The sequence below is a fragment of the Psammomys obesus genome, unplaced genomic scaffold, assembly GCF_907164565.1.
Source record: "Psammomys obesus unplaced genomic scaffold, mPsaObe1.curated_primary_1811, whole genome shotgun sequence".
Classification (NCBI taxonomy): Eukaryota; Metazoa; Chordata; class Mammalia; order Rodentia; family Muridae; genus Psammomys; species Psammomys obesus.
In genome coordinates, this window is record NW_026596095.1 from 24,844,559 (window position 1) to 24,857,361 (window position 12,803).

At 43.6% G+C, this 12,803-nt stretch overlaps 1 protein-coding gene across 1 annotated transcript in view; it reads left to right on the forward strand.

Annotated features, from left to right (window-relative positions):
- Positions 1-12,803, forward strand: part of Dnajb14 (DnaJ heat shock protein family (Hsp40) member B14) — a 49,508-nt gene that overhangs the window by 10,738 nt on the left and 25,967 nt on the right. The window contains exon 3 of the mRNA XM_055628078.1: positions 2,114-2,285. Within this exon, the coding sequence (XP_055484053.1) occupies positions 2,114-2,285 (172 nt within the window). The remainder of the gene's footprint in view (positions 1-2,113; positions 2,286-12,803) is intronic.

The following is a 12,803-nucleotide window of genomic DNA, read 5'->3' on the forward strand; positions in this document are numbered from 1 at the left end:
TTTTTTTTTTTTTTTTTTTTTTTTTTTTTTTTTTTTTTTTTTTTTTTGAGCTTTGAAGAAGTCATTTTGTGATCTAGATATAACACTCTCAGTTTTCATTCTTTTGTGCATGTAAGGGGACAAAAAGAGAGCTGGAAATATCTCAGTGGATAGAATGCTTGCCTAGCATGCAAAAGCTTAAATCCCTAACACAGCTTTAAAGCATGATGGCACACAACTGTAACGTGAACCCTGGGTGCTTGAGGCAGGATGAACAGAAATTCAAAGTCATCCTTTGCTAAAGAGCAAGTTCTAAGCCAGCCTAGGCTACGTATGTCCCTGTCTACAAACAAATATTGGACTTAACATCTTGGACATTAGTTCGAGCTGGGAAAATTTGAAGTTTACATTATTTCATCCTTAATAATTTCTGTCAGTTATTGGGTTGAGATGTGTTAAAACTAACATCATGTTGAATTTTCTGTTGTCTTCTGTCTTTTTGTTAAGCTTAATTATTTACTGTTTAATTTTAGTTTTTAAGGACAATTTCATACCATACACACACACACACACACACACACACACGAGAAAAAGCAATAATGACCAATCATATTGCAACAGTTAACATGGGGAATGTACTGACTGGCCTTACTTACCTCATTATTCCTTCTACCCCAACTGTCAGCCTCTGCTTCCCAGAGGATTTTAAGGTAAACCCTAGACATTATTGCTGTTTTGTACATTTGGTTGTTTATATTTAGTTATACAGTGATGGATCACTGCTCATGTTTGCACCTCTGCACATAAGGACACAGTTTTATTCTGTCTGAAATGTAAGCATTACAGAATTCCTTCTCAAGTGTATGCCTTTGAGTGGTGCATTCTTTCTCATTTTTTGTTTAAATTAAAAAATATATTTATTTCTGTGTACATCTGTGTTTATGTGCACATGTGTGTGCTGGTGCCCCCCAAAGGCCTGAAGGTGTTGGGGTCTCTGGAACTACAGTGTAAGTGGCAGTGAGCCACCTGATGCGGGTTCTGGGTGCTGAACCTGGGTCCCCTACAAAGGCAGTCATCACTCTTAATTGCTATGCTGTCTCTCCAGCCTCTTTAAAATGATTTCATTTTGTGAAAAACATTACTGTTCAACTCAAGTTGACAATTATTCCTGTTTCCTTCCTTCCTTCCTTCCTTCCTTCCTTCCTTCCTTCCTTCCTTCCTCCCTCCCTCCCTCCCTCCCTCCCTCCCTCCCTCCTTCCTTCCTTCCTTCCTTCCTCTCCCTCCCTCCCTCCCTCTCTAGATTGTACTTCAGTGTCCTTTGGTTCCTCTTGTTGCTGTTAAAACTAAACAGAAGTCTAATGACTGTTTCTCCCCCCCCCCCCAAGCTGGGGTTTAGAGCCCTGGCTGTCTGAAACTCAATTTGCAAACCACTGACCTCAAACTTGCATAGGTCCGCCTGCCTCAGCTTTCCCCTAAGTGCTAGATTTAAAAGGCATGCACCACCACTCCTAGCTTATTAACTGCTTTTAAATGTTATCTTTGCTGGGGGGGGGGTGTTCCACAGTTTGGCTGTGTGTTAAGTGTGTCAGAACCATTAGATAATAATGATTTCTCGTTTTTAACTTTGCATGTCTTTGAACATTCCTAAATGACAATGTTATGTAGACAGTCAAAGTTGATTTGTTTTGTTTTGTGGACAGGGTTTCATTACATAGCTCTGGCTGGCCTGGTGCTCACAGAGATCTGCCTGCCTTGATGCCCAAGTGCTGGGATTCGAGGTGCCACCACGCACAGCAAGCAGGCTTGTATTTAAAGAGACATTATGGAGCCAGAATCCGGGCCTTGTGCCTGTAATCTCAGCACTGGGAAACTAAAGCAGACTGGAAACTTCAAAGCTTGGGCCACATAATTCTAGGTCAGCCCCAACTGCAAAGCAAGATTCTGTCTAAACAAAGAGAAAAAGAAAAAGAAAAAAAAAAACCTCCCCCCTCCACACCTGGAAAAAAAAGAAAGGAAAGGAGGGGGAGGCCATGTTAAATCTTTTGTGGTTTCTCTGCTTTGCGTTTCTTCTGGAGCTCTTATGCCTGTGTCCTGGTGAAAGCAGGTACAGTATCTTTTCTCTGTCTTTCCACAGCATTACTGGAAATAATTATGAAGAATGGAAGCACCGCTGGAAATAGCACACATTGCCGAAAACCCCCAGGTAGTGGGGAGCAGAGCAAGCCTAGCTGCGCGAAGGACGGCACCCCGGGCAGTGGCGAAGGCGGAAAAGTCTATACCAAAGACCAAGTAGAAGGAGTTCTCAGGTAGGAGCACGTGCGCTTACGGCATCTCCGTGATCATTGTTGCTGGCCTGACCGAACTGCTGGTACAGTGCCTAAAAAGGGTGTTTGAAGCACAGTTTAAGAGAAGGGAAATTGTCTGGCACGATGGCTCGCACCTGTAATCCCAGCGCTTGGGAGGCAGAGGCAGGCGGATCTCTATGAGTTCAAGGCTACTCACCAGCGTGAATCCAGAACAGCGAAGGCTACACAGACAAACCAGTCCCAAAAAAAGGGGGTGGATGGACGGGTTACCGGGGCGTGTCCTGTGCTTCATAGTCTTTGTGAAGTCACCCTGTAGGGCGTTAACTTCTGGAAGGCTCCTTTTTTATGTTGGCTATAAGTCACAGCAGGTTTTTGGAGTAATTGCTGGACAGTAATGGTTTCAGCTTTGATTCTATGTATTGTTTGGACTATCGTCCTGAAAGAGAATGAGTTGCAGTGTTGTACCATACAGTTGAAAACAGGAGCATTTCGTAGAAGGAAAACTGAGAGGAAGGGCAGCAGTGTTTTAAATTTCCCGAGTAAAGATATTTTTTTTATATTTTTATATTAATTACAGGTTATTTACTTTGTAACCCAGCTATAGCCCCCTCCCTCATTTCCTCCCAGTCCCACCCTCCCTTCCTCATTTTCTCCTAAGCGGCAGACACTGTATTCAAAGTTTATCTTCCCCTCTCCTTTTCTCCTATTTCATTTTCCTGTTGTTTTGATTGGATGAGTTCTGTGAATCTATACAGGGTTACTATATATATTCCCCCTGTCACATTTTCTATGATGCATATACATTAAAAATCTACTTTCAGTACTTTATGATTTTTACTTTTTTATTTTCTTTATTTTTATTAATTAGTTTATTTACTTTGTATCCCAGCTGTAGCCCCTCCCTCATTTCCTCCCAATCCCACCCTCCCTCCCTCATTTCCTCCCTGCCCCTCTCTAAGTCCACTGATAAGGGAGGTCGTCCTCCCCTTCCATCTGACCCTAGTTTATCAGGTCTCATCAGAACTGGCTGCAATGTCCTCCTCTGTGGCCTGTCAAGACTGCTCCTCCCTAGGGGTGGGGGGGGTGAGGTCAAAGAGCCAGCCACTGAGTTCATGTCAGAGACAGTCCCTGTTCCCCTTACTAGGGTACCCACTTGGATACTGAGCTGCCATGGGCTACATCTGAGCAGGGGTTCTAGGTTATAGCCATGCATTGTTCTTAGTTGGAGAATCAGTCTCAGAACCAGGCACCAGGCCACCTACACCTGTGGAGCACAGTTGTGGCTCCCCAGGACTTCCCAGCAGGCACCTGGACCAGCCTCCCAGTTCCTCCCGCATTTGCCTCAGCAGGTGCAAACCTTGGAGTAGAGAACCGGGGGAACCTTTCCCCTTGCTTTACTATTTGACCTGCTCGAGAGTGAGTGCACCCTCAAGTGCCTACAGAGCCCCAGGTCCAGGGCGCTACTAGGCTAGCAGCCAGACATCAGATCCCCTTTCCTTTTTTGAACGCTACCTTTGGATGGAGACACCACAGTGTAGAGACAAGCTCACTTTGCTTGTCTTGCTCAGTGATTCTCTGTGTCTTGGCAGCCTCTCCATATACTCCTCCATTATTCAGAGTTGGTGGAGTTGAGTGGCAACTAACTTGGTTTTAGAAATACAGCTTTACTATTTTTTTTTAAAATAAGAAAGAGTTTTCTTGAAAAAAAAAAAAAAGGCTAAACTCTTAGTTATGAAGTGCCTCAAAACAGGTTGTTTGTTTCCAATGGAAGTTAAGGAAAGTGTGCTGCTGTGGCTCTTCTGGGCAGCTGAAGTTTACCAGTGATGCGCTCTGAGCATGACTAATCAGAGCTCTCCTGGACTGAAGGAGCAACAGAAAAGAATAGTTAAAGCAGCAGAGCAGGGCTTTGGCTCTTATCCTTTAGTCTCTTCTTTTCCTCATCCTTTCCCCTTTTGTTTCCTTGAAGTAATTATATGACATTTACCTTAAGTCTCACATCTTATTTCATAAGGAAAGTGACTTGCCACTGTGTTTTGAATATAATATTGATATATTTGTATCTTATTTGTTTCCTCTATATTTGTATGCTAAAGCTTTATGGTATCATTGTGTCTGAATTCACAATGAGGGAAACAGATTCCCTGGTCAGGGTAACGCTATGGAGAAGGACCTTTGACTGCTGTGATGGTAGCAAGCTTGCCAAAGGCCTTAAGCGAAGCCGCTGAGCATTCCCATAATGCCTTACTGTGTCACATTTGACTGAGTAAGTGAGTGTGTGAGAGACTACTTACTGGCTTCTTTTAGGAAAAGCTATAAGGAAACAGTATGCCAGAAACTATGTCCTAAAACAAGTTGTGTTTTCCTGTAGGCATTATATTATACTAGGAGACCCCACGCCACGGATCCTCTTTCTTTCTTTTTGGATTTATTTACTTTTAATCTATGAGTGTCTTGCTATGTATATGTGTGTACACTAGATGCATGCCTGGTGCCTGTGGAGGCCAGAAGCTACAGAAGGCTGTGGGTCCTGGGTCCTCTGGAGGAGCAGCAAGTGCTCTTAACCGCTGAGACATCACTCCAGCTGCCCCCACCCAAATGAGGTTTCTGCATACAAATTTAATTGTATGTGATTTTTGTGACAACAAACCTCCCCCCCTACCCCCACACACAGAATAGAATACTTACTTGCTTGAAAGTGTCACCAACAAGCAAAACTATAGCTGTAAGTTTTGGAGAATGATCGTCTTCCAGTCTTCCAGACTAGGTATAGTTAAAAAAAAAAAAAATCTGTATTTCTTCTCTTCTGCATGTGTATATGTGTGTAGGCATGTGTGCCCGTGTGCATGTGTGAGAAGGAGGAGAGAACATGTGGTAGAGCACACAGCAGAGGAACCTAAATGAATAAAGGAAATATATCTGTTTTAGTGTCAGTGTATATGTGTATGGACATGTGTATGTGTTTTTGTCTTTTAACAAAATCTCAAACATTCCATTTTCCCAATAAAGACTCGGGAGCCAGATGCTGGGTGAAAGCCTGCTAGCTCAGCTGACATCCCAAAAGAAAGTTCTCCTTTTCCACCCCTCAAACACAATGTCACACTCTTCTACTTCCTGTCTGTCTATCTGTCCTCCTAACTTCCTCTCCCTCTCTGTTTTTTGCCTGTGTTCATTCCCCGTCAACTGGCTGCCTGCTCCACCTCTTGACCTATGGTTGTCTTTATTTAATCCTTTTTACAGAAAGCTCTTAGATTGAAAGTGTGTGCTAGGGCAGAGTCACCCTACAGCTAAAACCAGGTTTTTCTAGCAAACAACACAGTCTTGAGGTTCACAGTGTGATCAAATATCCTGCAACTGTATTTTTTTTTTCTCCATAGGCCAGGGGACTTTCCTTTAGGAGATGGGGAATGGGGATGGGGCATCTTGAGAGTGAAAGAGTGAGAGCTAATAGTGGAAGCAGAAGTGTTATCAGAGTTGGACAGGTGGAGACCTGAGGGAGCTTCTGTCTGACTGTGAGGTTGGAGGTGAAGCTGTTGATGAGGTTGGAAGCTGGAGGAGACTAGGAAAAACATGGGCATCTTTACAGATGGAATGGAATGAGTGCAGATTTAACATTAACGAAGGGTCCAGGGATTTAAGATCACAGTTTCTTATGGATAAGGAATTACTTTAGAAGCATTACCTGTATTACAGATTGATTCTCTAAACCAATAACTCTACTGTATCTTTTAAACCCTGCATAATACAAATTCTATCTATCTATCTGTATATAATGTAAATTGTGTATATAAAATCCTCTTGTGGAACTAATTACAAAGCATTCTTCTGAGAAAAATCTCTAAGTTATTTGAAATATTTAGTCATTCCTTGTGTGTAAGTTGTCTAGTGCGTGCATATTCATAGCAGACTTTATAAATGTGGCTCTAGTGAGGAAGCAGAGGCCAGAACTTGCCGCCTGTCGTCTTGCATTTGCTCTCATTTATGCTCAAGGGATTTTCCTTAGGAAAGTACACTGTCTTGATACTGAAGGTGATTATGCAAACAAGTTGCTCAGTAACAGCTTGGCTCAGTGGGGAGAAGCCACGCAATGATCCTGTATTCGTTGCATAAGTGTGAACTCACAGTAAGACTGAAGAAGAATTGTGTAACTTAGCGAACAAGTACTTGTGCGACTAAGCCCTCTGTCTTTGAGTTGAAATACATTTTAAAAACTGAGGAAAATGAATTTTATTGGAAGTTGTTGATATATCATAGTAAAAGGACCGTTTTGTGTTTAAACATGTAAGATCATTGTGGAATCTACCAGGCAATTATAGTTAGCTTGCAGGCTGCTCCTGTAAAACTCTATCTCATTTGAGTTACCAAGACTGGAGTTTCAGATTTGGTTTAAACTTCAGTCTCTCCTCTGTCTTTTTTTTTTTTCTTTCAGACAATGGCTTACTTTGTAGCCTAGACTGATCTTGAACTCATGTTCCTCCTGCTTCTAGAGTGCTGGGGATTACAGTTGTGTGACCACAGGGTCTGGTCTTGTTAAATTTCAGTCCTTTAAATTAAAGGAAGATAAATTACAGTTGCTAGACACATCAAAGGAATGATGCCTTGACCCAGAATATTGCCCCCCAAACAGCAGTTAAATTTGGAATCCATTTATGTATTTGAGACAAAGTCTCACACAGTTCAGGCTGGTCTGGAGCCAGCCTATTTAACATTCCAAAGGGGACCTGGCCTCCAGGTTCGCCCAGCGTCCATCAGTCTCTGCCTGTTCCAGGGCATGGCTGGCACACCCCACCTTCTACCCTGAACTTTCTAGCCCAGGGTTGGGCTTCCTCTCCCCCGGAGGCTCTTCGCTATATAATGGAGACATTTTTGGTTCTCTTTGCCGGCCTCTGTGTCCTCCTGTGAGGTTATTCATCCTTCCCAAGAGCTGCCCCCAGTAAACCTGCCTTTGTACTTTAATTTGGCTTGAATTGGTTTATTTCGTCACAGGAGAAAAACATATCACACCCGTTTTCTGTAGTGCTAGGGATCGAACCCAGGGCTTCCTTCGTATTAGGCAAGCACTGTACCAACTGAGCTACATGTGTAGCTGCTGAAATCAATTTAAATGAACATCTATAACACATTTGAAAAGAGAGAGGGAGTTGAAAATGACTTTTCTCTCCCACCACTATGCTTCCATTCCCCCAAAGAAGGTATAAACAACAGACCAGACATACATTTTCGGCCCTGGTATACAATACTGTCTTCACTAGTAGGTGATGGGGTAGTTCAGCCTTTTGAAGTTGTTCAGAAAAGAGATTTACTTTGGTTTATGTTTCTGGCTCAGGGTTTGGGAGTGAGTGGTATGTATCTGTTTGTGGTCTCCTTGCTGGCACAGTTCCAAGACAACACAGGGGGAAAATGTGCATGTGTGTAAATGACCTTTATCCTTTGAAACTTTGTCTTAAAAGTTTTATTGTTAAAGATGCAGAATGTTTGAGTCTTTCAGAAAGGAGCAAACCGAACATGTGACAAGCACTTATTTCGATTGGCAGCTTGATAGGACCCTAGAGACACATTTGAGCACATCTGTGAGGGATTTTCTAGAGTTTGTTAGTTGGGGTGGGCAGATCTTCTCTCAATCCAGTCAGCACCCTTCTGTGGTCCTGCACTTTAGCGTGACCAGGCTTCACATCTTCCCTGCTGTGACAGACTTCCCCACCAGTGTGAGTCAAAATTTAGCTGATGAAAAGAACTGTGGTGTGGGAAAGTGTCTTAGTCATTAGTCTTTAGTCACAATGACTAAAGTGTCTTAGGCATTGCTGTAAAGAGATACCCTGACCACTGCAACTTTTATAAATGAAATCATTTAATTGCAGCTTGCTTACAGTTTCAGAGGTTTCACCTTCAGGGAGGGAAGCATGACTTGGTGTGTATCCAACATGTTACTGGAGAGGTAGCTGAGAGTTCTTGATTCAGAGCCTCAGGCAGCGGGAATTGCAAAACATGGACCTGGATTGAACCTTTGAAACCCCAAAGCCCCACCCCGGTGACACACTTCCTCCATCAAGGCCACACCCGCTCCAGCAAGGCCACTCCTCCTAATCCCTGTCAAGTAGCTCCATTCCCTAATGAGCAAGCATTCACATATGTAAGAATATGAGGACTGTTCCTATTCAAACCAGCACATAGTAAGGGGTGTATGTGGAACACTTCTTAAAGTATGTAATTGCCTGGCTAGTTTGTATAGCCAACTTGACACAACCATGAAGAAAGAGGACTCTCTTTTTATTTATTTATATGGTTTTTTATTGTTGAAGGCTTTTATGGGAAGTTTATTTATTTATTTTTATTTTTTATTAGTTATATTTTATTAACTCTGTATCCCAGCTGTATCCTGCTCTCTCATTCCCTCCCAATCCCACCCTCCCTCCCTCATCTCTACCCTGCCCCTTTCCAAGTCCACTGATTGGAGAGGACCTCCTCCCCTTTCATCTGACCCTGTTTTATCAGGTATCTTCAGGACTGGCTGCAAAGTCCTCCTCTGTGGCCTAGCAGGACTGCTCCTCCCTTGGGGGGTAGAGAGGTCAAAGAGCCTGCCATTGAGTTCCTGTCAGAATCAGTCCCTCTTCCCCTTGCTATGGGAAACCAATTGGTTACCAAGCTACCACGGGCTTCATCCGAGCAGGGATTCTAAGGTTATATCCATACATGGTCCTTGGTGGAGTGTTAGTCTCAGAAAAGACCCCTGTGCCCAGATATATTTGGTCCTTATGGAGCTCCTATCCTTTCCACGTCATACTAACTCCCCCTTCTTTCATATGAGTCCCTGCACTCTGCCGAAGGCTTGGTTATGAGTGTTAGTATCTGTTTTGATACACTGTTAGGTAGAGTCTTTCAGGGGCCCTCTGCAGTAGGCTCCTGTCCTATTACTTGTTTTCTCCTACATCCAATGAATCTCTCATTCATTTGTCTTTCTAAGTGAGGATTGATCATCTTACCCCAGGTCTGCTTTCTTGTTTATCTTCTTTAGGTGTATAGATTTCATTATGTTTATCATATTTTATAGGACTATATGAGTGAGTATATATCATGTGTGTCTTTCTCCTTCTGAGATACCTCACTCAGAATGATCTTTTCTAGATCCTACCATTTGCCTGCAAATTTCATGATTTCCTCCTTTTTGATTGCTGAGTAGTATTCCATTATGTAAAAATACCACAATTTCTGTATTCATTCCTCTGTTGAGGGACATCTGGGTTGTTTCCAGGTTCTGGCTATTACAAATAAAGCTTCTACAAACATGGTTGAGCAAATGTCCTTGTTGTTACTTGAGCAAATTTTGGGTAGATGCCTAGGAGTGGTATAGCTGGATCTTGAGGAAGCACTATTCCTAATTGTCTGAGAAAGCACCAGATTGACTTCCAAAGTGGTTGAACCAGTTTACATTCCCACCAGCAATGGAGGAGGGTTCCCCTTTCTCCACAACCTCTCCAGCATATGTTGTCACTTGAGTTATTCATCTTAGCCATTCTGATGGGTGTAAGGTGAAATCTCAGGGTCGTTTTGATTTGCATCTCCCTGATAGCTAAGGATGTTGAGCATCTCTTTAAGTGTTTCTCTGCCATTCTATATTCCTCTACAGAGAATTGTCTGTTTAGCTCTATACCCCAGTTTTTAATTGGATTACTTGATTTATTGCTTTTTAACTGAAAGAGGACTCTCAATGGAGGGTTTGCCCAGATAGGTTTGGCCTGTCGCCATATCTGTGGGGAATTGTCTTGATTGTTCATTTATGTGGAGAGCCCAGTTGTGTTGGCTAGTTTTATGCCATCTTGACACAGGCTATAGTTATTAAAAGGAAGAAACCTCAACTGAGAAAATGCCTTCATAAGATCTGGCTGTAGGGCCTTTTTAAAAATTAGCGATCAATGGGGGAGGCACCCATTGTGGGTGGAACCATCTCTGGGCTGGTGCCCTGGATTCTGTAAAAATGGGGGAGCAATCTAGGAAACAGCACTTCTCTATGGCTTCTTCATCAGCTTCTGTCTCCAGGTTCCTGCCCTGTTTGAATTTCTGCCTTCACTGCTCTTGAGGATGAACTGTTCTATGGACTGTTTTTGGTCATGGTGTTTCATCATAGCGATAGTAGCCCTAAGTAAGACACCAGCTGTCTGGAAATGGTGTCACGCCTAGGCAGGTGGTCTTAGGTTGTATTATGAAAGCTGGCTGATCACGACTGACCAGGCTGAGTGAGCTAGTAAGCAGTGCTCCTCTGTGGTCTCTGCTTCAGTTCCTGCATTGAATGCCTGTTCCATTTTCTCTCAGGACAGACTTCCCTGGAAGTGTAAGCTGAGATGAACCGTCACGTTCCTCCTCAAGTTGCTTTTGTTCCCAACAGCAGAAAGCAAACTAGAGTGACAATCTGCAGCTAATCCTTATCCTCAGTCTCATGGACTGTGCCCTGCACACATGCTCTCCAGTGCCACCTTCTACCAGCATACCTTCCCTGTCACATAGTTTTTAAACACATCTGGGAGAAAGAATCTTCAAAGACTAGGACTTCCACTTAGACTATTGCCCTAGTTGGGGTTTCTATTGCTATGACAAAGACCATGACAAAAAAAAGCATGTCGTTCTCTACTTGATGTGGGCCTGGAACATGGCTTCTGACAGAGAATGGGGCCACCCCAGAATCAGGGTTCCATTTCTCTCTGGAGCAGCTAGAGCACTCTAGAGAAAGGTCCATGCACGAGGCTGGATGTGGAAAAGTTTTCCATGTAGTGTTAAAGTTTAGCTCTTTTAGAATGAGGTTGCTGGTGGCAGTGGCAGCTCTGGCATTCCAAAGCCTATGACAGTACCAAAATGTTACAGCTCTTTGTTCAGCTGAGCACAGCAGAGGTGCTGGCAAAAGCCCAGGCTCAGCGGACAGGAGGGCAGGCCTGGTGAGACATGGCCATCAGGGAACAAATGAAGAATCTCAGCTGGCCATGGTGGAAGGCTGACAGTATCATGCAGCATGCAGCCAGCATCTTTATTTGAAATCAGGGATTTATATACCTTTGGGCAGTGGGAGGGATTTCAAGGGTGAATGTGTTTGAATCTCTGGGGCCAGGGGTGCAAGGATACTTGATTTACCTGTGTAGTGGTACAGCACCTCATTTACATGCAATAGCACGGTCCTATCAAAAGAAAGAGGACACAGTACTTAATTATCCTATTGGTAGGTGAATCCCCAAGTGCAATTGAAGGTTACTGCTGAAAACTATGATTTTTCTTAGCATGGTGGGGCATTTCCAGGAATCCACAGGTACCTACAGAGCAGGTTTTCTTTTCAGGAAAGGGTCAGGCCTATAATCTTCCCTGAGGGCTATATGACCTCCTTGCAAGACCTGGGGTACCTGGATTGGAGTTGGGTGAGAACCACACTGAGAAAAGGGAGTCTGTCACAATAGACTGAGCTCAGTTGGCTACCCAGGTACATCAAATTTCAACCTTATCCAGCAGAGTTCCACAAAAGCAACTTAGGGAGAAGGTTTAATTCACCTTTATAACTTGTAGTCCATGGTCCAGAGAAGTCAGGGCAGGAACCTGGAGGCAGGAGCTGATGCAGAGGCCATGGAGGAGGGCTTCTTACTGGCTTACTCCATATGGCTTGCCCAGCCTGCTTTCTTATCACCCTCAGGACTACCCTTTCCCCTCCTTTCCCCTTCCCTCTACCACTGTGTCTTCCCAGTTTTGCTCCTAGTCACCCGTTCTTCTAGTTGGCTTTCCTGTTGTTAGTTTTCAAGACACAGAATATAGAATCTAACTGACGTTACAAGATACAAGTGGCCTTTTCCTCTCTGCTAGAGATGAGCACACAGCCTCATCTGTGCATGCCATGTCTGCTGTCTACCATTGTGCTCCACTCCCAGCCCCTATACATGCTTTAGCTTCTGGGATGCCAGCTTATTTGGTGGTAGGCTGTTGTCATCCTAGAGTCCTCAGTGTTCTCTAATCGCTTCAGTATTTCTCTTCTGTTCCTGGGATGTCCTCAGCACTCCAAGCTTCAGTGTGTGAACCTCTTTAAAGAACAAACCTTACTACACACAGAGAAACCCTGCCTGGAATAACCAAAAAACAAAACAAAACAATAACACAAAAACTGTGTTAAGTATTTTCTAGGAATAAACTGATGGAAATTGGATATATTAAGTATTGTTTTAATCCGGGTTGTTACTTTTCAGTGTTTTATTAACACAGGACTTGTGATCTGTTTTAGTCACGCAGGTGCATTCTCAGTAGCAATGGTGTGGGGTCGGCATTCTTGGCTTCAGACCACAAACCACTGCAGCTTCAGTGTAGACACTAGCCCTGCTCTTATGCTCGGCTAGATCTACATTGTGCACTAACAAAGTTCTCACCGTGTTTACTCCTCAGTGGTGACACACTTTTGAGGAGTTTCTTCCACTTTAGTTGCAATGAGTGCACTGCCCCTCATCTGTATTCATCACGGGCTTTCCTTCTCTGTAGCTGTGGACATTCTCGTGGGTGGAGGAA